Below are 21,949 nucleotides of genomic sequence, written 5' to 3' on the forward strand. Positions count from 1 at the left end.
CCACCCTCCTGCCTGCACACCTGCCCTCCTGCCTGCACACCTGACCTCCTGCCTGCACTCCCACCCTCCTGCCTGCACACCTGCCTCCCCTTCCTGCTCTGCTCCCAGGAGCCAGGTCAGAGGTGGCTTCGTCCCTCCAGCCCCTGTGGATGTCACAGAGCTCAGGTTCACCCACCTCAGCAGCATCACACCTTCACCTGCCCTCACCTGGCAGAGATTCCTGGCTGTCACCTGGCTTGGCCTGGACCATAGGAAGTGGATGATTCCTTAACAGGATGCTCAATCCATCCCTTAGCCAGCAGCCACTCTCTCCATCCTCGGTACAGGTGGAACATCTGAGTGGATTTATCAGCCTCACTGGGCTGTGATGCTGAAGCCCAGGGCTGTCTGTCAGCCCTGGAACCTCTGGACACCTCTGACCACACCACTCCCACACCTTATCATCCCTGTTCTTACTCCTTCACCCTTCTCTGCACCACCTTCCTTCCTCCATCCCTGTTCCCTTCCAAGTAATTCAGCTGCCTGGAATTATTTTCTCCAGGTGGTCCCAGTTTTCCTCCAAATTTGGTATTCCTGACCCTTCCACACCAGCCTGATCCCTGGGTGCAGCCCTCTGCCTGTCCTTGATTCCCTCCCTCGCTGGCACAGCACATGAGCTTCATCCCAAACCAGGATTAGTGTAACTGGGAGCAGACCTGCTCCAGAGCCTTCAGTGGAGTCTCTCCATCCCCCCTGGAGCCATCTCAAAGGGCATATTTCAGTGACAGTGTGACTTTGACACAGGACAGACAGACAGTCAGTCAGACACCCTTCCTACTTCTCAGAATTTTCCTTGGATGCTGCTTGTGCTGCTCAGCCAACGTGCCGAGCCAAGCGTTGATAATCCAGTGCCTGAAATCCAGTTATCCAAATAGGATTTCCTCCTACTGGTGACTGGGATTTGGTGGAGAGAGCTTGGCTCTGCCCCTGTGTGTAATCCTGAGCTTGGGGCACTCAGCCTGTAATTACAGCAGTGAAAATCATCCTGAGCTCCGTGAGCAGCCATGGGGCCTGGACTCAGTGGTCCTGGGTGTGGGTGGCCTGTGCCAGGCTGGGCTGTGCCACCAGCTGAGACCCTGCACCAGGGCAGAACCCTCTGCCTGAGATGTTCCTGCTCCCAACTTCATTTTACACAGCTTTTCCAGGGCAGGGGGTGAACATCCTTTAACACGTCATTCTCAGGATTTAGGATGTGGTGTCTGCTTTTCCAGCCCAGTGTGTCTGTGAAGGCAGAGCCAAAGTCTTGCTGTGTGTCTTGGACAAAGTGGGGACCTGTGTCCTCATGAGTTCCAAGTGGGAACTTATTAAATCTTATTAAAAGTGGCATAGTGTCTTCGATAAATAGAATTGGCCAAGACTTTGCTTTTAGTTTCTAATGTAAGCAGCATCCTGTTGTTAGCACCACATTAAGGCATTGATTCCAGAGTGACTCAGAAGGGAGAGCAGTACCTCACAGCTCTGCTTTTAAACCATAAAACCGTGGACTGGTTTGGATTGGAAGGGATCTTAAAGATCACCTAGTTCCAAACCCCTCGTCCCAAACTTCTTCCACTAGAGCAGGTTGTTCATTCTGTAGTGATTTACTCAGGATATTGCAGCCTCTCTGAGCCTGAGTTCCAAGTGGGAACTGCTGCTGGTAGGAGAGGTGCTGTTACATTGGGATTACTGGGGTGCCAGCACTTCCCTGTTTCTCAACCAGGATCCCTGGAGAGCAGAGCCACGTCCCGGGATCCTGGCACTGCAGCAACTCACCACGACGGTTGCTCAAGCTGTTATGGATAATGCTGTGAAATGAGCTTTAGCAAATCCTGGCAGGAGCTTGGCAAGCTTGGCACACCTCCTTTTGCAGCCAGGACACCTCATGGAGGGTCACCCCAATGCCCAGGAGGAAACTGGGGTGTCCAGGACAGCACCTGGAGCATCCTTAGCGTGAAAGCTGGCAGGAGGAGTCCTGCTGTGATAACTCACCTGTGACCTTATGGGCTGTTCTCCTGTCCCCAGGTGAGCCACCACCCCCCAGCAGCCGCCCACCATGTGTACTCCCGGCGAGGGTGGACGTTGTGGCAGGAGATCACCATCGCCAGCAAGTTCAGGGGCAAATACCTCTCCATCATGCCACTGGGTAGGTGATGGACTCGGGGAGCATCCGGGGTTGAGGTTCCCTGCACTGCTCATGGGGCACCCAAAGGTCAAAGCAAGTGTTCCCTTGGGCTCACCTGGAGCTCAGTGAATCACCTGGAGCTCAGTGAATCCCTTGGGCTCACACCGGGCTCAGTGAATTCCACCCTGAGCAATGTAAGGAGCCCAGATTTGTGCTCCTGGCTCAGTGATCCCACAATGACTCATCTGCCCTGCAAGTGGAAGTGATGCCAGCTGCAAAGGGAGGCCACTTTGCTTTGGAAATAATCCTTTTTGGATGCGATAAGCTGCCTCCTTGCAGTGTTTTCTTTGTCTTCTGCCTGTCCCTGGGCTGGGCATTGTGCCCAGGGCTGGTCCCAGAGTGGTGCTGGTGCCTGGCCTTGGGACACTGAGTCAGACAGGCAGCACGTTTCTGACCTGCTCTAAAATGAGTATTTTTGGCTGAGGGCAGAGGGCCTGGCAGGTGTTGAACCTCCCTTCCTGGAGCAGACAGGGGAGGGGGTGTACAGCAAGGAGAGGGATGAATCCAGCCCCAGCCTCAGTTGGGAGCAGAGGGTGGGGGATGCAGGGAGAGGGGCTGGGGTGGCTCTGGGGATGAGCACGAGGTGGTGGTGGGTTCTGGGGGAGCCTCTGCCCTCTCTGGGCTCAGGGAACCCTTCTCTCCCCAGGTGCCATCCACCTCGAGTTCCACTCCAGTGGGAATCACTATGTGTGGAGGAAAGTCACGTCCACAGTGCACAACATCATCGTGGGCAAGCTCTGGATTGACCAGGTCAGTGGCTGTGGGTGAGGGAACAGGTCCTGCCTGACCTCACCTGTCTGGGCATTGCCCTCCTGGGGTGCTCCTGCCATGGTGGAAAGCTCTGCTTCCCTGGCAGGGGTTGGGGGAGGCTTCCTGGAGCTCCTCCTGGCTCTTCCCCAGTCCAGCAGCTCTGTGGGGCAGGGAGGGGTGGCTGGTGCAGGGGCTCCAGCCAGCCATGGTGCTGTACCCAGTGTTGATTTGTACCTGCTCTACAACTAACAGCTGCTCTGTCTCTCCCTGCTGTGGTTCTGTGTCTTTTATCCAGTCTGGTGAAATAGAGATTGTTAACCATAAGTCCAAAGATAAATGCCAGCTGAAATTTACCCCCTACAGCTACTTCTCCAGGGATGTGCCCCGAAAGGTGAGTACCCAGCAATGGCCCTGCTCCTCCTGCCAGCCTGGGGTGGGGTGAGACCTGGCTCTTCCCCCTGAGCTGGGCTCCCAGGCTCCCAGTACCACGGGGCTGAGGGGCTGTGCTGGCTCCTCGGGTGTGGGTCACCAGGGAGGGCTGGATGGGACCTCCACATCCTGTGTTTTTAACCTCCACGTCCCTTGTTTTGGCTCTCCGTGTGCTGGAGCTGCAGCACTGAGACCTTGGAGGGGTTGGGTGGGCTGGAGACCCACCTGCATGGTCAGAGTGGCCACGTGTTCCCCTGTGCTGGATGCAGCTGATGTCTGAGGAGACACAGCACTGGATCCAGCTGCTCCAGGGGCTCCTGGAGGGTGTTCTGCCCCTCTGGGCACTTCCAAATGCCATCTCCCCCTGCCAGGTGACAGGGGTGGTGAGTGACGCCGATGGCAAAGCCCACTACGTCATGTCTGGCACGTGGGATGAGAAGATGGAGTGCTCCAAGATCCTGCACAGCAGCCATGGCAGCAGCAGCACGGAGGGCAAGCAGAAAACCGTGTACCAGACCCTGTCCCCAAAGGTCCTGTGGAGGAAGTACCCGCTGCCGTGAGTCCCCTTGGCACAGGGGGATGGATGGGGATGGGGATGGCATTCCCTGGGCCTCATGGGATGAGGGGCTTTGTGTGCCCAGGCCTGGGGACGTGGGTGGGGACCAGGACTTCGGGGGCTGAGTGGCTCTTTCTGGGGTGGGAGGGGAGAGCAGGTCCCTGCAAGGGAAGGGTGGCTTTGGGGGACCCTCGTGGGTGGGTTTGGGGCAATCAGGGGGTCTGGTTGGGTTTCTGGGGCTGTGGGCTCTGGCAGGGAGGGATGTTGGCTGCTTTGCCTTGCTGGAGAGTCCCTGGTCATCCTGTCCCACCAGTGACTTTATCCCTCTGGAGAGCAATCCTCCCTTGGCACAGCAGGGCTGTGCTCAGATCAGTCTCCAGCCTCTGGTATCACCAATAGACTGTCCCTGATTGGGGATGTTCTGTTGGGATGGGGACTCCACCACTGCCCTGGGCAGCTGTGCCAGTGCCTGACCAGCCTTTCCAGGAAGAAATTTTCCCCAGTATTCAATCTAAACCTTCCCTGGCACAGCTGGAGGCCGTTCCCTCTCCTCCTGTCCCTTGTTCCCTGGGAGCAGAGCCCGACCCCCCCCCGGCTCCCCCCTCCTGTCAGGGGGTTGCAGAGCCAGAAGGTCCCCCCTGAGCCTCCTTTTCTCCAGGCTGAGCCCCCCCAGCTCCCTCAGCTGCTCCTGCTGCTCCAGCCCCTTCCCAGCTCCGTTCCCTTCCCTGCACACGCTCCAGCCCCTCAGTGTCTCTTGTCTGAGGGGCCCAGAAGTGCCCCCAGGGCTGGAGGTGCCCCAGCAGTGCCAGCACAGGGACGGGCCCTGCCCTGGGGCTGTGACACAGCAGGGCTGGGACACATCTGGTTTGGCACAGCAGGAGCGGGTCAGTGGGGCTGGGGTGGGACACAGGACCACGAGGGGCTGGGGGGCCCTGCCTGAGGTGGCCCCACCCCGCCATCCTGACCAGGGCTCTCGGGCCGCAGGGAGAACGCGGAGAACATGTACTTCTTCTCGGAGCTGGCGCTGACGCTGAACGAGCCCGAGGAGCGCGTGGCTCCCACGGACAGTCGGCTGCGCCCCGACCAGCGGCTCATGGAGAGCGGCCGCTGGGACGAGGCCAACGTGGAGAAGCAGCGGCTGGAGGAGAAGCAGAGGGCCGTGCGCCGCAGGAGGGAGGCCGAGGCCGTGGAGGCCCTGGAGGAAGGTGAGGTGATCCGGGATGTCCCTGGGCGGGAAGGGGTGGATGGATCCCACAGCTCTCTGTGGCCGTGGGAGGTGTGGGACTCGCCGGATTTCGGGTGGAAAAGCGTCGCTGACGCCGTGTTCCTCCCGGGACAGGGAAGGACTACGAGGGGTACATCCCGCTGTGGTTCGAGCGGAAGGTGGACGCCGTGACCGGGGAGCTCATCTGCGTCTACAAGGGCGGCTACTGGGAGGCCAAGGAAAAGCAGGACTGGAGCGTGTGCCCCGACATCTTCTGAGCCCCTGCCCACGCTGGGGCCGCCCCGCAGGACACCGGGACAGCCTGGGCACAGCCCGAGGGACAGCCCAGGGACAGCCCAGGGACAGCCCAGGGACAGCCCGGACACGCCGGCACCGCCCCGCCAGCACCTCCCAGGGCAACCCCCGAGCCAACACATGCAGAGGTCGAAACAGGGATTCCAAACCTATTTTTTTACGCACTAATAAATAGCATCCTTTTTTTTTTTTTATTTTTTTTTTTAAATGATGGCTTTTTCAGCGACTAATTGGGAACGAGGACACGTGGAGCCGGGTTGGGTTTGGGATATTCATTGCCTGTATCCCTCAGTGCCTCGGCTCCATCAGCTGAGACGTCGACTTCCAAAGATGCCCGGGGTGTGGGAATGCCGTGCACTTGTGTGAGCTCTTCTCTTTGCCATGTTTTTTTTCCCCTCCCATTATTTCTGTGTGGACTTTATGGAATTATTTTTTTAAAAAAAAGAATCTGCTCCTGGTTCAGGTTCCTTCAAAGACGGACATGAACAACCCTGAGTCCAGCTCGGAAAACTGTCCCCAGGGGCCGTGGCGCTCGGTCCCGGAGGCTCTTGGTGGTTCCTGCAGTGCCCAGTCATCCCAGTAACACCAATTAGGATATTTCAGCTGGTGACTTTGTTTTTTTGACCAGTTTTTTTGGTTTTTTTCAAGAGCATTTGAGCCGCTTCCCCACCGTCTGATGTGTTCAGTCAAGGCTTGGGACTGTCTTTGACGTGATGCTCTGTGGGAGTGGTTTGAGTGAGGTTTGGTTTGGTTTTCCTGCAGCCACATCGGAGGTGGAATGGCCTTGCCGAGGTCTGGAACGCCAGGCAGACCCAGTGCAGAGGTTGTATCCCAGCGATGCTCCAGGGTCCGTGTCCCTGCCCCGTATCCCGGCATCCAGGGGCTGGCAGGGGCCTGGACCTCGGTGCCAGGTTTTCCAGCTGCGTCTCCCTGCTGAGCTGGGTGGGAGAGGAGGGAAGAGATGCCGTGGTGCTGCTGGGATGGAGCCTTGGGCCTGGATCTCCTACCCCTGTGTCTTCCCCATCCAGCCAGACAGGTCTGGCCACAGTCCCCTGGCATGGGATGAGTCCAGAGGGTCCCAGCGCCCAGCTCCTGGATCCCTTCCCTCTGCTCCCTCATGGCTGGGCTTTCCTTGGAGCAGCTTCAGGTCACTGGGGCCGAGGGAACCCCTCGTCCCCCCTCACCCCTCCTGTGTGCCACGGCCTTCCCATGGCCCTGGACCCGCCGGGAGAAGCGGAGTGAGCGCTGCCGGTGATGGGCCCCGGAGCACCAAAGGGGAGCAGGGCTGGCAGCCCCTGAAAGGTGGGATCCCCTGGGCCAGAGAATATCAGGGAGAGCTGGACACCTGCACTTGCCCTGTTGGATGTCATTTTTGGTGTCCTCTTCTCCAGCTCCTCACCATATCACACCGGCGCTGCCTCCCGGCACATCCCCGTCAGAGGATAATTAGCAATAACGAACTTCGAGGCAACGGTAACTGGAATATCCAGGCTGCACATGGGACACTTATGCAATCAGGTTCCTCATCCATCAGTCTCCTGGTCAGCTTCCAGCACCTCCATCCCCGTTCTCCCCCACAGCCCCCGCGTGTACAGTCCCTCCAGCCCCTGTACAGCGTCACCGTGGGGAGGGACAGCCCCCCCTGCTCTCAAGGGACCCTTTCATCTTATTTATTTGCTTCTAATTTATACATATATATAAATATATATAAAATTATTTTGCTTAAATTTCTATGGTACACAATAGATGAAAAATGATGAAGACAGAAGTGTCTGTCTGAGTTTTTGCAGCACGAGTACGATCCCCCTCGGCTCATCCCCGAGGTCGGGGGATGGTGATGGAGTGATTCCCAAAGCAGGGAAGTTGTGTTTTGCTCCAAAGCTGGATGCAGTAGTATGGGAAAGGTTTTCCAGAGACATTCCCCTCTGGAAACGATTTGTTTGGGGTTTGAGGGGCGGCACTCGAGATCCCTGGGAATGGGATGCTCCAAACTGCTTCCCAGGTCCTGGGTGTCACAGCCGCTGCTCCGGCGTGTTCACTCCCTCCAGACCCTTCCTGGAGCTGTGCCCTGGCTCGGGAAAGTCGATGCAGGTCTTAAATGATCCAGACTTCATTAAATGTGGGATTCAGCCCGTGGAGAGCTGCCGGTGTCCCGGCCCCAGGTGTCCTTCCTGGGAGAGCAGAGGATGCTCCACACTGATCCCGGTGCCGCTGGGTTGGTTTGTGGCAGCACCAAAGTGTCCCGGGGGATTTATCCCACTTGAGGCCTGAATTGGGTTTGTAAAATGGGCTAAAAGTTGAGCTTTTCAGAATGCCTTACTTTTCCTTTTTGCTGTGTCAATGCAACTGTCACCTGGGAGCTTGGAGAGGGGAGAAACTCCAGCACGGGCTGTTCCCGAAGCTGGATCTGGGTGTTCCCGCAGCAGAGGAGGGCGGGGAGCAGGATGTTGCCCTGTAAGTGCTGGCTCCGAGGGTCCTGCTGGGCTCTGGGGCCCTGAGAGGTCCTCTCTGATGTGCCCCCATGGCCACATCCATCTGGGAATCCCCATCACAACCCTGCACAGCTCCATGGAGCACAGGGGAGCACGAGGAGCACCCCCAACCCAGGAATCCCCCGGATTTTAGGCTAATTGGAAAAATTGCTCCATCTTCCAGAGTTCATCTGTCAGCAGCACTTAACCAGAGCACCATCTCCTGGTCCCTCTGTTCCTCCTGGAGGATTTTAGTGTCATTCCACTGTAAATGCTGTTGAATGTATTTTCTTTTTGAACAATAATATATTGTGAGTGATCCCTCTTCTCCTTCACGGAAATAAAACTTGGATTCGGGAGTTTTAAAAGCCGCAGTGCTGAGATGGTCACTGGCTCCCTGGGGCTGCAGGGGGGGGGTCCTGGAGGAGCCCCAAGGTGGGTGAGCTCTGGGGGGGTGTGGGGGGCAGAGGAGGGACTGTGGGAGGTGACCAGGGGAGGAGGAGATCCAGGAAATGTTGATCGAAGAAGAAAGTTGCCCAGAGCTTAAGGAGGTCCAGGGAAGTGGTTGTTCAGGGAAGGAGGAGGATCTGGGGAGGAGATGGTCCAGGGAAGGTGGTTTGGGGGGCAGGAGGTGGCCCAGGGGAGGACATGGCCCAGGGAAGGTTGTTCAGAGGAGGAGGTTGCCCAGAGGGTGAGGAAGTCCAGGGAAGTGGTTGTTCAGGAAAGGAGAAGAATCCAGAGGAAAGTTTCCAAGGGGAGGAGATGGTCCAAGGAAGGTGGTTTGGAGGGGAGAAGATGGTCCTTGGATGGTCCAGGGAAGGTGGTTTGTGGGACAGGGGAGGAGTTGATACAGGGGAGGATTTTCAAGGCAGGAGGCGTCCAAGGGGAGGAGGTCCAGGGAAGCAGGAGCAGGAGAGGTGGCCCAGGTGTAGGTGCCCATGGAAGGAGATTCTCTGGGAGAAACAGCTTAGAGGAGAAAGAGAACCAGGGAAGGGGTTGCCCAGGGACGAAGGAAACTGGGTAAGGAGATCATCCGGGGGCAGGGATGTCCCGGGGGAGTTTGGCCGAGGGAGAAGATGGTGGCCCAGGGGAGAAGGAACAGGGAAGGAGGAACAGGAGAGGTGGCTCAGGGGAAGGTGTCCGGATATGGAGATTCCCTGGGGATGGTGGGGAGGAGCTGTCCCAGGGGACTGTGTGTGGGGCAGGAGGAGGCCCAGGGGAGCTGGGGGAGGGTCTGAGCGGGGGCTGGGGACGGTAATCCCAGGCAGGCTGAGACTGGTCCCTGCGGTCGTTGCCAGGAGACAGAGACACACAGCGCTGCCCGTCCTGGTCCTGCCTCTTATCCTGCTCCTGCCCTGCCTGCCCCAGGTGAGCACGAACCGGGGCTGGGCTGGGGGACCCCGGCCCTGGGACCCCCGAGCCCCGCTGAGCCCGGGGGGGTCCCCGCCTGCTCCGGGTGCGGGCAGTGGGAGCGAGGACCCGGCAGCTCCCGGGGGCAGCTCCCGTGCTGGAATCTTGGCTTTAAGGAAAAGCAAAGCTCTGTCCCCCATCACCCTGCGGCGGGGCCTCGGCCCGGGACGGGGGTGGGCCCGGGCTGTGTCGGGCTCGGCGTGTTCACTCTGGAGCCCGAGGAGTCCATGGAGCTCTCTGGAGTGGGTTCCCCTCCCCGTGCCCTGTGCTGCAGGCCGGGGTGGCGGCCACGGAGCTGCAGGATGGTGTTTTGCAAGGCCAGAAGTGTAGTCAGGGTCACACAGGTGCCCAGCTCTCCCGCAGCCCCGGGCCAGCAACACCTTTGCTTGTCCTGCTCCTCAGGGGAGCTGTTTGCCAGCCCGGGGTGCTGCCCGTCCTGCCTGGACACCCGCCCCCCCGGGGATTTTTGGCCACCCCGCAAGGCTTTGAGACTCTCAGCAACTCTTTCCTGTCGCAGCCCTGGGCCCTGGGAAGCAGCTGGAGTCTGCAGGATCCTGGGCAGGGAAACACCGGGACGGTGGACTGGAACCCGCTGATGCCCCGCTCGGCAGGGGAGGGGTTGGGAAGGGTTGTGGGGCTGAGATGTGGGGCTGCAGCGGGACCACCCGGGGGCTGATGCAGCAGCAGCACTGGGGCGCTCCTGCTTTGTCCCTCCGTGAACCCCCTGTTCCCTTTGTCCCCCCTGCAGCCTCCAGGGTGTGCTGGGCACCGGCAGCAGCACAAACAGGGACACCCTTCCCAACACCGTCCTCGCTGGCTCCGGGATGGCTGGTGAGAGGCAAAGGGGCACTTTGGGGTTTCCTCAGCGCTGCTTTGCCCCCCAACCCACTCTGCCCACCCCCTCTCCAGCTCTCCTGCAGAGCAATGCCTGCAGGGAATGATGCTGGGACAGAGGGGCATAGAGCTGGGAAGGGGCTGGAGCAGCAGGAGCAGCTGAAGGAGCTGGGGGGGCTCAGCCTGGAGCAAAGGAGGCTCAGGGGGGACCTTCTGGCTCTGCAACCCCCTGACAGGAGGGGGGAGCAGGGGAGGGTCGGGCTCTGCTCCCAGGGAACAAGGGACAGGAGGAGAGGGAACGGCCTCAAGCTGTGCCAGGGAGGGTCAGGTTGGACATTGGGGAAAATTTCTTTCCCAAAATGGTTGTCCAGCTCTGGCACAGCTGCCCAGGGCAGGGGTGGAGTCCCCATCCCTGGGGGGATTTAAAAGCCCTGGGGACGTGGGTCAGTGGTGGCCTTGGCAGTGCTGGGGGATGGTTGGATTCAGTGATCTCAGAGGGCTTTTCCAACCTTGCCACTTCTGTGGTTCCATGATTCTGCAGCCAATGCTGTTGATTCCAAACACACACCAGAGGGATCAAACCAGCAAGTGCTTGGAGAGCAAACTGTGCCCTGGGGAACATGCAAAGGGCAGTTTGGGACCAGGTCTCCCTGGTTTGGGATCAGGACTGTCCTGTCAGGCAGTGGCTTCCCATTTTTTGTGATAGAAGATGAGGACAGTATCCCCACCTCGTGCTCTGCTGCCCTGACACTGCCCCCACACTGAGCTGTGCCAACCCTGGGAGCATCATCAGGGTCAAATAGACCCTGGTTTAAAAAGAAAATAAGGAGGATATTGTGGCTTTTTCTTCTGGAAGCAGTTGAGGATTTTGCTGGAGGGGTGGGATGTCTTCAATGTCTGTGCTTTGGTGCCCACCAAACGCTCCTTGATGAGAACAGGGATTTCCAAGGTGTTTCAGATCCAGGTCCTTCCCACCCCTGCCCAGGCACGGAGTGGGCTCATGGTCTGCTCTCCCACACAGAGCTGGAAGGACACAGTGCTGGGTGTCCCCAGGGTGACAGCAGCCCTGTCCCATGGGAGCAGGAGCAGAGCTGGGCTCCTCTCCTGGGCTCCAGCCCGGGGGACCGGAGCAGCTCCAGCTCCATCTGCACCGAGGACTTCGCTGCCAGGTTCCAGGAGGGAATGGTGGAACCCCTGCTGCCTGAGGAGGAGGAAGATGAGCTCACTGGGGTTGTCCCCACTGAGGGAGCTGACCCTGGGCAGGATGAGTCCTTGTTCCCCACAGGGAGAAGTCTGGATGTCCGGAGACAGCTGGTGACGTATCCGGGCAGAAAACTCTGGGGGGACAGGTCTCCATCCCCGATGAGGAGGGGGAGCCTGGAGTCCCTGGGAGCCAGGATATCCCGGCTGAGCCAGAACCACGTGCTGGGGGTGGCCCGGGGGGAGCCCTGCCCAGCCCCCTCTGCCCAGCCAGCCCTGGGCCGGGGGGATTCTCCCCAGGGGGGTTCAGGCTCCAGGGAAGACCTGTTGGCCTTTTCCCTGCCTGGGCATCCCCTGAGGACTCCAGGGATCTCTGCTGGCAGGAGCAGGGCCGGGGCAAGGACAGGCTCTGCCAGTTTGCCCAGTGCCAGGACCAGGGGACATCCCTCCAGCAAGGCCCTGGGCCAGAGGCTGCAGGAGCCACCAGCTCTCCGGGGACAGAGCAGAGGGAATGTCACCCTGGCTGTGGATGACACGGAGGGGGAAGGAGCGGGCAGCAGGAACAGAGCTCCCTGCTCGGATCACCGTGAGCCGGGGCTGGCCGGGGGTGCTGGAGGAGGAGGGAGGGTGGGACAAGAGGGGGAAGGGGCACGGCCGGGGCAGGGGACCTCTCTGGGCAGGGCACGGCGGCAGGACCAGCCCCAGCTGCTCGTGGGGTTTGTCTGGGTTTGGGGCTCCCCCTCCCTAAAACGCCCCTTTCCCCGCAGGTGCTGAGGCAGCACTGGGAGCACCGGGAGCACCGGGAGCACTGGGAGCCCCCGGGACAGGGGTGTCACCTGTGTCCTGGTGGCAGCGGGGGAAGCACAAAGTGGGGCTGCCCTGCCAGGTACAGCTCTGGGCTGGCTGGGGCTTGGGGGGGCAGGAGGAGGGGAGGATGTTCCCGGCTCTGCCTTCTGCTGGGATGTGGAGACCAGTGGGGATGGGAACAGGAGACCGAGCTCGGCCCCGGGCCTTGTGTCCCACGTGGAAATGCCCATGGAAATGTCCATGGAAAAGGAGCAAATGGGTCTGTAACCCCACTCTTGGATGCCAGCGTGCAGTGGCACAGCCGGTGTCACTGCAGAGGAGCCGGGAGGGGACACGAGAGCCGGGATCTGGTGCCAAGACTCGGAGTGGAGGGGACAGAGCCAGGTGTGCCGGGGGCTCCAGGGATGGGTCCTGCACTGAAGCTGGAAAAGAGGACGGTACCAGAAGCCCAAGAGGGTCCTGGACCCCCAGAGGGGGTGGACACCCTCCTGGGAATGTCCAGAGCCGGGGAGTGGTGACACCGGGGATGTGGGTGACGGTGTTCCCAACACAGGGCTGGCCTGGCACTGCTGCCACACTCCTGGGACAGCTGGCACAGGCACCCCACGGACCGGGAGAGGATGGTGAGGTGACCTCGAGATGGCCCAAGCAGGGGCAGGGACAGGCTGGGGGTGCCCTTGGGTGGGGGGCAGAGGGAGGAGCGGCTGCTCCTGCCGCTGATGGGAGGGGCAGAGCTGGCTCCTGGAAGGGGCAAAGGCGTGGGAATGGGAAAAGAGGGGGATTTTCCAGTCTCGGCAGGGGCAGGGAGCCTGTGCCGGCTGCCGGGAGCGGCTGGGGAAGGAGGGAAGGAAAATGTTGGCTTTGCAAGAGGAGAAACTCGAGCTACTGAAGGTCAGTGAACTCCCAGCTTTTCAGTGGGGCCGAGATCACACCAGAGGGGCCGTGGGAAGGAGCACACACATCACACCCCTGCACACACATCACACCCCTGTCAGGGCTCAGCCCCTTATCCAGGCACGCACATGTCCCATGGGAAGAGTTCGGGGCCGCCCAAATTCCTAAAGAGCCAAACTAGATCTATCCCCAGGAAGGTTTTATTGAGGGGCTGGGGCTTTTAAGAGAAGAGTTTGTTGGGAAAACCACCCTTACGGCTGTAGGCAGATGGGGTGACTGGTCTGCAGGTCAGAAGGTCCCTGGAGATCCCCAGCAGAGGCAGAGAGAGCTGGGATGTGGGGGGTGGGCAGGGCTTGATGCCAGGGTGAGGATACCCAGGCTGACAGCACTGACTCACCAAACCTCAGCTCTTTCCTGGGGGACAGGAGGGACTCGGGAATCCTGCCTGGAAACTGCCCCTGGGAAGAGCCTTCCTGGGCCTGGAGGGTGGCCACGGGCAGCCAGAAGGGGTGATGTGACTCCAGCTTCTCTTGCAGAGGCTCCGGGAGCTGGAGCAAAGCAGCCGCTCCCTCCTGCAGCAGAGGCTGGAAACGCTGCACCAGCTCCACGGGCTGCTCCTGAGGGAGAGGGTGGACACCCTTCGGCAGCTCCAGAGGACCCTGGAGCAGGTCAGGAAGGGAGAAGGGAATGACGGGGATATGAGGCAGTGCCAGGGCACCCCGTGGGGGGGCACATCCAACCACAGCTGAGCTGCAGAACCAGGGGCTGTGGCTCACCCTGAGGGGGATCAGCCTGGGGAGTGCAGCAGCCCAGATGTGCTGCTCCCTCCAAGTCATCCAGATGTTTTTCCCTCCCCACGAGAAGGGCTGGTGGGGATGGAGGGCTCTGCCGGGTGCATTGGGCAGCAGGCTCCGGGCATGGTCCGTGCTGGGGATGGCTCGGGGGGAGATGCCCCTCGGGTGCCTCCAGGCTTGTCCTGCTCGTGCCAAACCCCTGCCCAGCCCTGGGTGGCTCCAGGTTTTCCCTGGAAGCTCTGACCCGGCTGCAAGGCCAACAGCTTTCACAGGAGAGGCTGAGCGGGCTCGGGGGGCAGAGCTGGTGGTGCAGGTGCCGCTCTGATCCCTCTCTCCCGACACTGCTCCCCAAGGAAAGGGCTGGCGGGAGCGTCCGGCTGGAGCATCTCCCGGGACACCCACGGGAGCCGGCGGTGCGAGGGCGGGCTGGGCACCCCCCGGCCATGGAGACCCTCTCTCTGTGCCCGTGCCAGCACCAACCCCTCCCCAGCAGTGCCCTGGGACGGGGCCCCTCCCCGGCCGCGGGCGGGTGAGTCCCAGAGCCGCGGGTTCGGCAGGAGGGAGCTCGGGTGGGTGATGGGGGTTCCTGCCCTCTGACACTCCGGCCCCTCGTCCCTCCCTGTCCCCTCCAGCTCGTCCCCCCCGTCCCACAGCCACGTGCTCCACATCCTGCGGGGGCTCCGGGAGCACATCCAGCGTCGCCTCCGGGAGTGGCAGAGGGTGGAGGGAGCCCTGGGACCTGCTGGACAGAGGAAGGAGGTGATTTGGGGGTGGGGAGGAGGGCCTGAGACGTGGATGGAACCCATCAGCCTTTGGAGGAATCCCCCCCATTCCCGGTTCCTGGAGCCCACCCTTGGGAGCGCAGGGCGGGGGGGTGTCCCCACAGACCCCGTGTGTGACGGGGAGCGGGGCCACCCCTGTGTCTGTCCCCGTGCAGGAGGGAGGACAGAGGCGGCAGCCGGAGCAGCCCCGCACGGACCAGGCAGCAGCTCCAGGAGCCCGGAGGGAGCAGCTGCTCCAGGGAAAGGCTTCAGGTCCTGCTCCAGAGCTCTCCCCCGGCAAGGCCGTGGTGGGGGCTCAGGTAGCTGTGTCTCGGGGGGGGTTGGGCTCTCAGTGACCTGCAGGGATCCCCAGCTCCCCCCCAGAGGCTGCATGTCCAGCACTGTTGGTGATGTGTCAGGTGATGGAGGAATCAGACTTGTGATAGCCCCGTGTGCCCACGGCTGGGCTCCAACCCCAGCCCAGAGCAGGAGGGACCTGTGTGAGGGACCCTCCCGGCCCTTCCAAACCAGGGCTGACCATTCCCTCTCTCACACAGAGTGAACATCTGCACCCCACTCCCACCTGGTCCCTGTCCCCGAGCCCTGCCCCCTTGGCAAAGCTGTGGGTCCCCAGGGCTCCTGCACCATCTCCAGAACCACTTGCAGGAGCTGCAGCTGGAGAAGACACAGCACATGGGGAACCTGAGTGTCCTGGAGGGAGAGCTGGGAAGCACAGCAAGGGAAGAGGTGCAGAGACAGCCAGGGGACTCACCCTGTGCCACAGCCTCAGCCCAGGGATGGATCCAAACAAGGAGGAGGTGCAGAGCTCCACCGAGGACCACGCCAAGGACAGACCTGCCTGGTGGGAACAGTCCTGCAGCAGGGCTGGGACACCAGGGCTTGTGTCTGACCTGGGGACCCTGGGCAGGTCCCACCACCAGCATCCATCTGTGCCATGGAATCAGTGACACCAGGGTTGTTTGTTGATCCTGAGGGACCTGCTGGTGGAGTGGCCATGGAGGTCCCAGGGAACCTTCTCCTGAGGTTACCTGGGTGAAGCACAGGGTCCTTACACTCCCCCTCCCACTCTACAGCTTCTCCTCTCCTCAGTCTCCCCTCCCCGGGATACAGCCCTGGGGTCCCTCTCACAGCAGGCTGGAGGTGACATTTCCTTTGCTGTCCCACCACAAGGACACACATTAGGTTGGATATTGGGAAAATCTCTTAACTGAAAGGGTTGTTCAGCCCTGGCACAGCTGCCCAGGGCAGTGGTGGAATCACCATCCCTGGGAGTGTTCAAAAAGGAGCAGATGTGGCACTTGGGGACATGTTTTAGTGGGCACTGGGGGTTTTGGTCAAAGGTTGGACTTGATGACCTTGGAGGCCTTTTCCAACCTTTCTGATTCCATGATTCTGTGTTTTCTCCCGGGACACCGAGGCCCCATCAGGGGCTGCCATGAAGATGAGGGGTCACAGCCATGGAGTTCCAAGAACCTGCAATGAACAGGACAGCAAAGCTCCTGCAAATTCCTCATTATGAGCTTGTGGTGGCTCTTGGAGCTGCCAAGGGCCCTTGGGAAGGGGGATCTGCCTACGCAGTGCTGGGAGCACTGACCCTGGGACAGCTGTGGGCAGAAAGGTGTGATGGAAAAACAACAGGGAATTGTTCTGTTCAGATGCTTTAATTTAATTTTGAAAAGGAGAAACCTCTTCCTCAGTCTCTACACAGCTCTCTGGGGCAAGGCTGGTTTTAATTCCAGGAGAACATCCAAGGGGACTTTCTCCACGTGCAAGGGGGGAGATGAGAATTTCTGGCAGTATTTTATTACTACACTTTGTTCTGGGGGAAGGGATGAGAATTGGAATATCTGTGTGCTTTCCTTCCAGTGAAAAGTGTTTTTCATTTTGTTTCTCTGCAATGTGGGCTCGGGGAGGTTCCTGAAATCCCTTGCTGAAGTTCCTGTGTTATGATTTTCCTTCTAAGTTTCACCAGCAGAATGTGGCAGAAGCTGCATCTTTTCTGCAGAGCTTTTAATTAAAACCCAAATACTTACAAGGCTCCATGAACATCTTTGCCAACATCAGGCTGAGGTTCCTGGTCATGTGAATGAAACCAGGAGAGAGAAAACTGATCCCTCAGCAGAGGATTGATGGACAAATGGCTCCCAAATCTCTGAATGACCATAGCAAGGTCTTTGTTATTGTAGACTCACAGGATGGTTTGGAAGGGACCTTAAAGCCCATCCTGTTCCACCCCTGCCATGAGCAGGAACACCTTCCACCAGCCCAGGTTGCTCCAAGCCCCGTCCAACCTGCCCTTGGACACTTCCAGGGATCCAGGGGCAGCCACAGCTTCTCTGGGCAACCTGTGCCAGGGCCTCCCCACCCTCCCAGGGAAGGATTTCCTCCCAATATCCCATCTAACCCTGCCCTCTGGCAGCTCCAAGTCATGGCCATGAAGGTTTTGATCCTGGCAGAGGCTGAAGATGTAAAGTGGAAGATCCACCGTGGTGAACTTTGGATTGAAACTTTGAAAGCTTTGGTGATGGACTTTCTGGTTCTTCAACAATTCCTGGACACGTTGGGGTTTTTAACACTGGCCTGGGAGAAACCTTTCAAGAAGGTGTGAGGCAGTGGATGGAGTTAGACTGTAACACTTTTGCTCTTTAAAATATCCAGAAATTCACTTTTCTTTTCCCATCTTTGACCTTTTTTCCATGGGATGCAGTTGGGAACCTGCTCAGCACAGACACTGCAGCTCCTGCTCTGGCTGATGCTGCTGGTGCTGCGAGTGTGAAGGAATTGGGATTGCTTTGCTCTGGGGCCATCCAGAGGGTTGGGATTGCTTTGCTCTGGAGGCATCCAAAAGACTGCAGGGAGAAGATTCTTCACTGCCACAGGAGGAAAGAGAGCTGAGGATGGACCTGGGGTGTCACCACACACTCTCCAGGCAGTCCTGGGTTTGTTCCTCCCCTGTTGTGTAGGAAAAATGTTTATTCTGGGAATCCAGTGGGAAAGGTGCAGGTCACTTGGACAGGTGCTGTTTGGTGCTGCTGGAGCCGGATGCAAACACAGCCCTTCTGGTCTGTCCCTGCTCCCATTTGTCCTCCACTTTCTGGGATCTCACACAAACCCTCCCCTTCTCCTCCTTTTTCCTGTGCCACCTTTATCCTTTCTGCTCTGCAGAAGATTTCATTTTCCCCTCAAAACACCCCCATGTCTTGAAAGCCACCTGTGACTGTGCCCAAGTGGCCCCTGGGGAGCCCCCTCAGCCCCCTCCACGGGTGGGTACCAGTGTGGGACTCGCAGAGACAACGCTGCAGTGGAGCCCTGAGGGCACAGGGAGCAGTTCACTGGGTTTGGAAGTTCAGCTGCAGGAGGAGATGGGCTCACAGACCTTTCTGGCCTTGGCATTGGTGGTTTCACGACCCCAGCAGCTCCCTGTCCAAGGGGAGCAGGAAAGTGTTAAAGTACAGCACCTCTGTCCCCCAGGCAGCTGAGAATTCCAGCTGGGAATTCCTCATCCTCTGCCTCTGCTCCAGAGACAGGCTGGGAGAGCTGGGGGTGAGGAGAAGGCTCTGGGGAGACCTGAGAGCCCCTGGTCAGTGCCAACCACCCTCTGGGGGAAGAACCTCTCCCTGATACCCACCCCAGCCCTCCCCTGGCACAGCTCCAGCTGTTCCCTGGGTCCTGTCCCTGCTCACAGGGAGCAGAGCTCGGAGCTGCAGCCCCCGAGGAGCCTCCCCAGAGTCTCCTCTTCTTCCGTGGAGGATTTCAGAGATGCCAGCCAAGGCTCAAACACCACGAGCACCACAGGGCTCTGTGGGTAATGCCGGGGGTTCTGTCCCTCTTGGACCCTTCATCCATGGGCTTGGCTCACTTTTTCAATAAAATATTTTTAATTTAATGTTTCCAAAGCTGCCCCACTTCAAACCTGCTCAGTGCAAAGCCCGTGGATGGGGAATGCCAGCCCTGGCATTGAATTCCTGTGCAGGTGGGGAGCAGTCTGGATTGTGGGGAAGATGCAAGGAGGAGCTTTCAGAAATAAAGTGGCCTGGGTAACAAAGAGCCTTTTCTTCAGGAGGAGAAGTTTAACAGAAATTGCTGTAGGAATGAAAACACCTCTATTTAAACCTCCCTGGGTGAAAGGTGCCCGTCACTCACTCCTGGTACCTGCCACAGAATGGCATCAGAGCTCCCTGTTTTTGTGGCAGAACTCATTTTAACCAGGGGGGAGCTCTGAACTGATGAATTCTTCAGTGCTCTTTATGTTGTCAGTCTTTTAGAATGACCCAGGAAGGGGTCAGGGCTGCCTTTCCCAGGTGAACCCTCTTTTCCATGTGTCCTCTGGTGAGCCAAGAATTTAAGCCTTGATGTTGGAGTAACATATGAAAAACCCCAGAACCATCTCTGCTTTATAATAAAGAGGAAATAAAGCACAGGGGAGCAGCCCTGTAGCACAAGGAGAACCCAAGGAAAATTGGTATTTGTGAGCAGGGAGGTGAATTCCAGCAGTTGTCACTGTTTTTATGTGATAATGGTGACCTGGGTGTGTGGATTTGGCTTTTCCCCTTGCCAGGGATGCTTGGGACCAATCCTTACATATGAATCAATATTTTTCCATGAAAAATGAAACAAAATTAAGCACAATGGTGGCAGGGGAAACCCAAGCTCAGCAGGGCCTGGCAGCACTCCAGACCACAGCCTGGTTTTTGAAGCATGGTTTTGTTATTTGCTTGGGTTATAAAAACAGGAGGTTTAAGGAGAAAACACTTCCATACTTGCACACAGTCAAAAGCCCAGGCAGAGATGTGAGCTGTGAAATCCTGTGCTCCTGTTTTGATTTTGGGACTGGGTCCATCTGCCCCCCTGTCAAGGGTTTGACACATCAGAACTTTCTGCTCAACTATTTTGCTTCTTCTGCTGAGCTCCAGGTTTTCCACCCCCCTTCCACCTGATGATGCACTGAATTCCCTGATATTCCCAACAGGGAATATTCTGCATGGATACCTGCTGCAAGGATGCACATGGCACAGTGAGTTCTCCTTGTTTTCTCTACCATTCCCTGGGATTTACCTTGTTTAGGAAGTAACTCACAGGGATTAGAAAAGGTTCCTCTCATACAGCCCCTATATATTTATAAATCCCAGGATGGTTTGGGTGGGAAGGGACCTTAAAGCCCATCTCATCCACCCCTTACCATGAGCAGGGACACCTTCCACCAGCCCAGGTTGCTCCAAGCCCCGTCCAACCTGGCTTTGGACACTTCCAGGGATCCAGGGGCAGCCACAGCTTCTCTGGGCAACCTGTGCCAGGGCCTCCCCACCCATGTGTTGCATAACTTCAAATGTTACCATATAACATGGTAATATAATATATCTCATATATTAATATATACACTGATACAAACGTAATAGCAGAGTAATAGAAGACACCTCCAGCTCTGTGCAGGTCAGGGAAGCAGCTCTGACACCTCTGGATGTTCCCAGAAGGAGGAGATTTGTGCTGGGTAGCCTGGGAAGGTGGGCTCAAGGCCTTGGGGACCAGTTGTCTGTGACTGTAAGGATGAGGAAATGCTTTGCTGAGGGGAAAAAGAAGGAATTATCCAAACCCAGACAGTGAAATGGGCACGTTGAACCATGAAGGGTTGGGACCTTTGGTTGGAAGTCCCCAGTCCTCCTGTCTCTGGTGGCCTTGGGCCTCCAATGGCCCGAAGCTGAAGATGTTCCTTCATGTCCCCACCTCATGCTGGGATGAAATGAATGGAAGTCAGGCTGATATTGGAAATTTGGTGTTTCCCAGTGTGACAGAGCCACCCACCCACAGCAGAGCTGCTGAGCTGGAGATCATTTGCCTTCTTGGTGATTGATTTTGTACATTTTCCTGGAGATCACTCACCCACAGCAGCTGTTCAATCCTGGAGAGCATCTCTAATGCCTGGGACTGCGGGTGCTCCTCCTTCATGGGTGAGATCTTTGCTTTGTGCTGATTAAACCCCCCCTCTGAGCAATGCAGAGGGATCAGTGGCACCCACAGTTCATGGGAGCAGTTCTGGAAGGAAGGCAGAGCTGCTGAGTGAGGATGATCCTGTCCCAGCCATCCCAGACACTGCTCAATGGGGGCTGGAAACCACAGGCTGCTGAATGGGAACAGATGGCAAATACCATGGAATCATGGAATGGTCCGTGTTGGAAGGGACCTTGGAGCTCATCTCATTCCACCCCCTGCCATGGGTTCCACCAGCCCAGGTTGCTGAGCAGGAACAGCCCATCCAAGGTCTGGAGCAGCACCACTCTCTGCCTGAGGGGCTGGACCTGCCCAGGGCTGGGCTGAGGGGGAGCCAGAGGTGGAATTGGGGGCACAAGGCTTTGGGAGGGGTGGGCAAAGCTCTTTGCAAGGCTGGGGAAGGCTGGAGAGCCAGAGGTGGAAACGAGTCCGATCTGCCCGGGATGGGGCTCACAAGATGCTCTCATGGACCAGCATTCCCACACCTCAGTCCCATCCAGCATCCCCCAGGAGAAGCTTTGGGCTCCAAGGGTCAGAGCATCCATGCAGACTGGCCAGGAGACTGTCAGGAAGGGGCTCAGCTGGTCTGTGCTCACCTCCTGGGCAGCTGGGCTGAGGAAAAGAGCACAGCAGGAATTTGGCCACCCCAGGAGAATGAGGGTGTGTAATTTTATATATTGCATTTATTTGCCTTTTCCTCATTAATTACCCTGATTCTTAAGCCATGCTGGTGAATCAGAGCCATGTGGGGCTGTGCTAACAACTCCCATCATTTGTATGAATTCCAGGGACCAACTGAAGATACATTTGCTTTATGCTGGTCCAGTCTGATGCTCTGGCTGGTTGTTGGGGGGAGACAATTTCTGTCACGTTTGACTGGAGCAGCTCCTGGGAAGTGCCAGGTAAGGAGACAATTCCTGCTTATGATGCAAAACACCCACAGCCCCTCGTCAGCCTCAGCTGAGTGAAAATCTGCCTGCCTTGTGTTAATTCACTAATTCCCACTTTTCCTGGGCAGTAATGGTTAATCACCTGTATTCCTTTGATTGCCATGACTAACTCCAGCCAATCCATTGGGAATGGGGAGCCTGGTGGTTTTATGGAGGGACATTTACCATCAGCTGATTAACTTCTACTCTTCCAAGGCAATATCAGCCTGTAAAAGCCATTTTTATTCTCCTGGGTTAGTGATTAGTCTCACACAGTAATGAGGGTGCAGTAGTGCTTAACTAAAGGTATATTTGCTGCCTACCACTTAATCCCAGGAATTCCTGTAGGATGCTGCTTCATCAGAGCATTTTTTGCCTGTTTTATCTCC

General features: G+C 58.0%; 3 protein-coding genes across 5 annotated transcripts in view; all 3 read left to right on the forward strand.

Moving 5' to 3' along the window:
* Nucleotides 1-5,640, forward strand: part of OSBP2 (oxysterol binding protein 2) — a 102,581-nt gene extending 96,941 nt beyond the window's left edge. For all 3 annotated transcript variants that reach the window (XM_027706465.1, XM_027706466.1, XM_027706467.1), the window contains 6 exons: nucleotides 2,041-2,161; nucleotides 2,847-2,950; nucleotides 3,246-3,341; nucleotides 3,751-3,935; nucleotides 4,920-5,140; nucleotides 5,275-5,640. In XM_027706465.1, coding sequence (XP_027562266.1) covers nucleotides 2,041-2,161; nucleotides 2,847-2,950; nucleotides 3,246-3,341; nucleotides 3,751-3,935; nucleotides 4,920-5,140; nucleotides 5,275-5,417 — 870 coding nt within the window. In that variant the 3' untranslated portion in view covers nucleotides 5,418-5,640. The remainder of the gene's footprint in view (nucleotides 1-2,040; nucleotides 2,162-2,846; nucleotides 2,951-3,245; nucleotides 3,342-3,750; nucleotides 3,936-4,919; nucleotides 5,141-5,274) is intronic.
* Nucleotides 5,641-5,754: 114 nt separating this feature from the next.
* Nucleotides 5,755-21,949, forward strand: part of LOC113979035 — a 19,603-nt gene continuing 3,408 nt past the window's right edge. Inside the window, exon 1 of the mRNA XM_027706473.1 lies at nucleotides 5,755-8,284. Coding sequence (XP_027562274.1) covers nucleotides 6,168-7,211 — 1,044 coding nt within the window. The 5' untranslated portion in view covers nucleotides 5,755-6,167 and the 3' untranslated portion in view covers nucleotides 7,212-8,284. The remainder of the gene's footprint in view (nucleotides 8,285-21,949) is intronic.
* LOC113979029 lies at nucleotides 9,072-13,481 on the forward strand. Its single transcript, XM_027706462.1, has 7 exons — nucleotides 9,072-9,091; nucleotides 10,084-10,166; nucleotides 11,191-11,955; nucleotides 12,137-12,255; nucleotides 12,463-12,560; nucleotides 12,730-12,799; nucleotides 12,966-13,481. Exons 1-7 carry the CDS (start codon nucleotides 9,072-9,074, stop codon nucleotides 13,236-13,238), a joined length of 1,428 nt encoding a protein of 475 aa, XP_027562263.1. The 3' UTR covers nucleotides 13,239-13,481.

Source organism: Neopelma chrysocephalum, unplaced genomic scaffold (genome assembly GCF_003984885.1).
Source record: "Neopelma chrysocephalum unplaced genomic scaffold, ASM398488v2 Primary Assembly neopelma1_376, whole genome shotgun sequence".
In the NCBI taxonomy this organism is placed as follows: domain Eukaryota; kingdom Metazoa; phylum Chordata; class Aves; order Passeriformes; family Pipridae; genus Neopelma; species Neopelma chrysocephalum.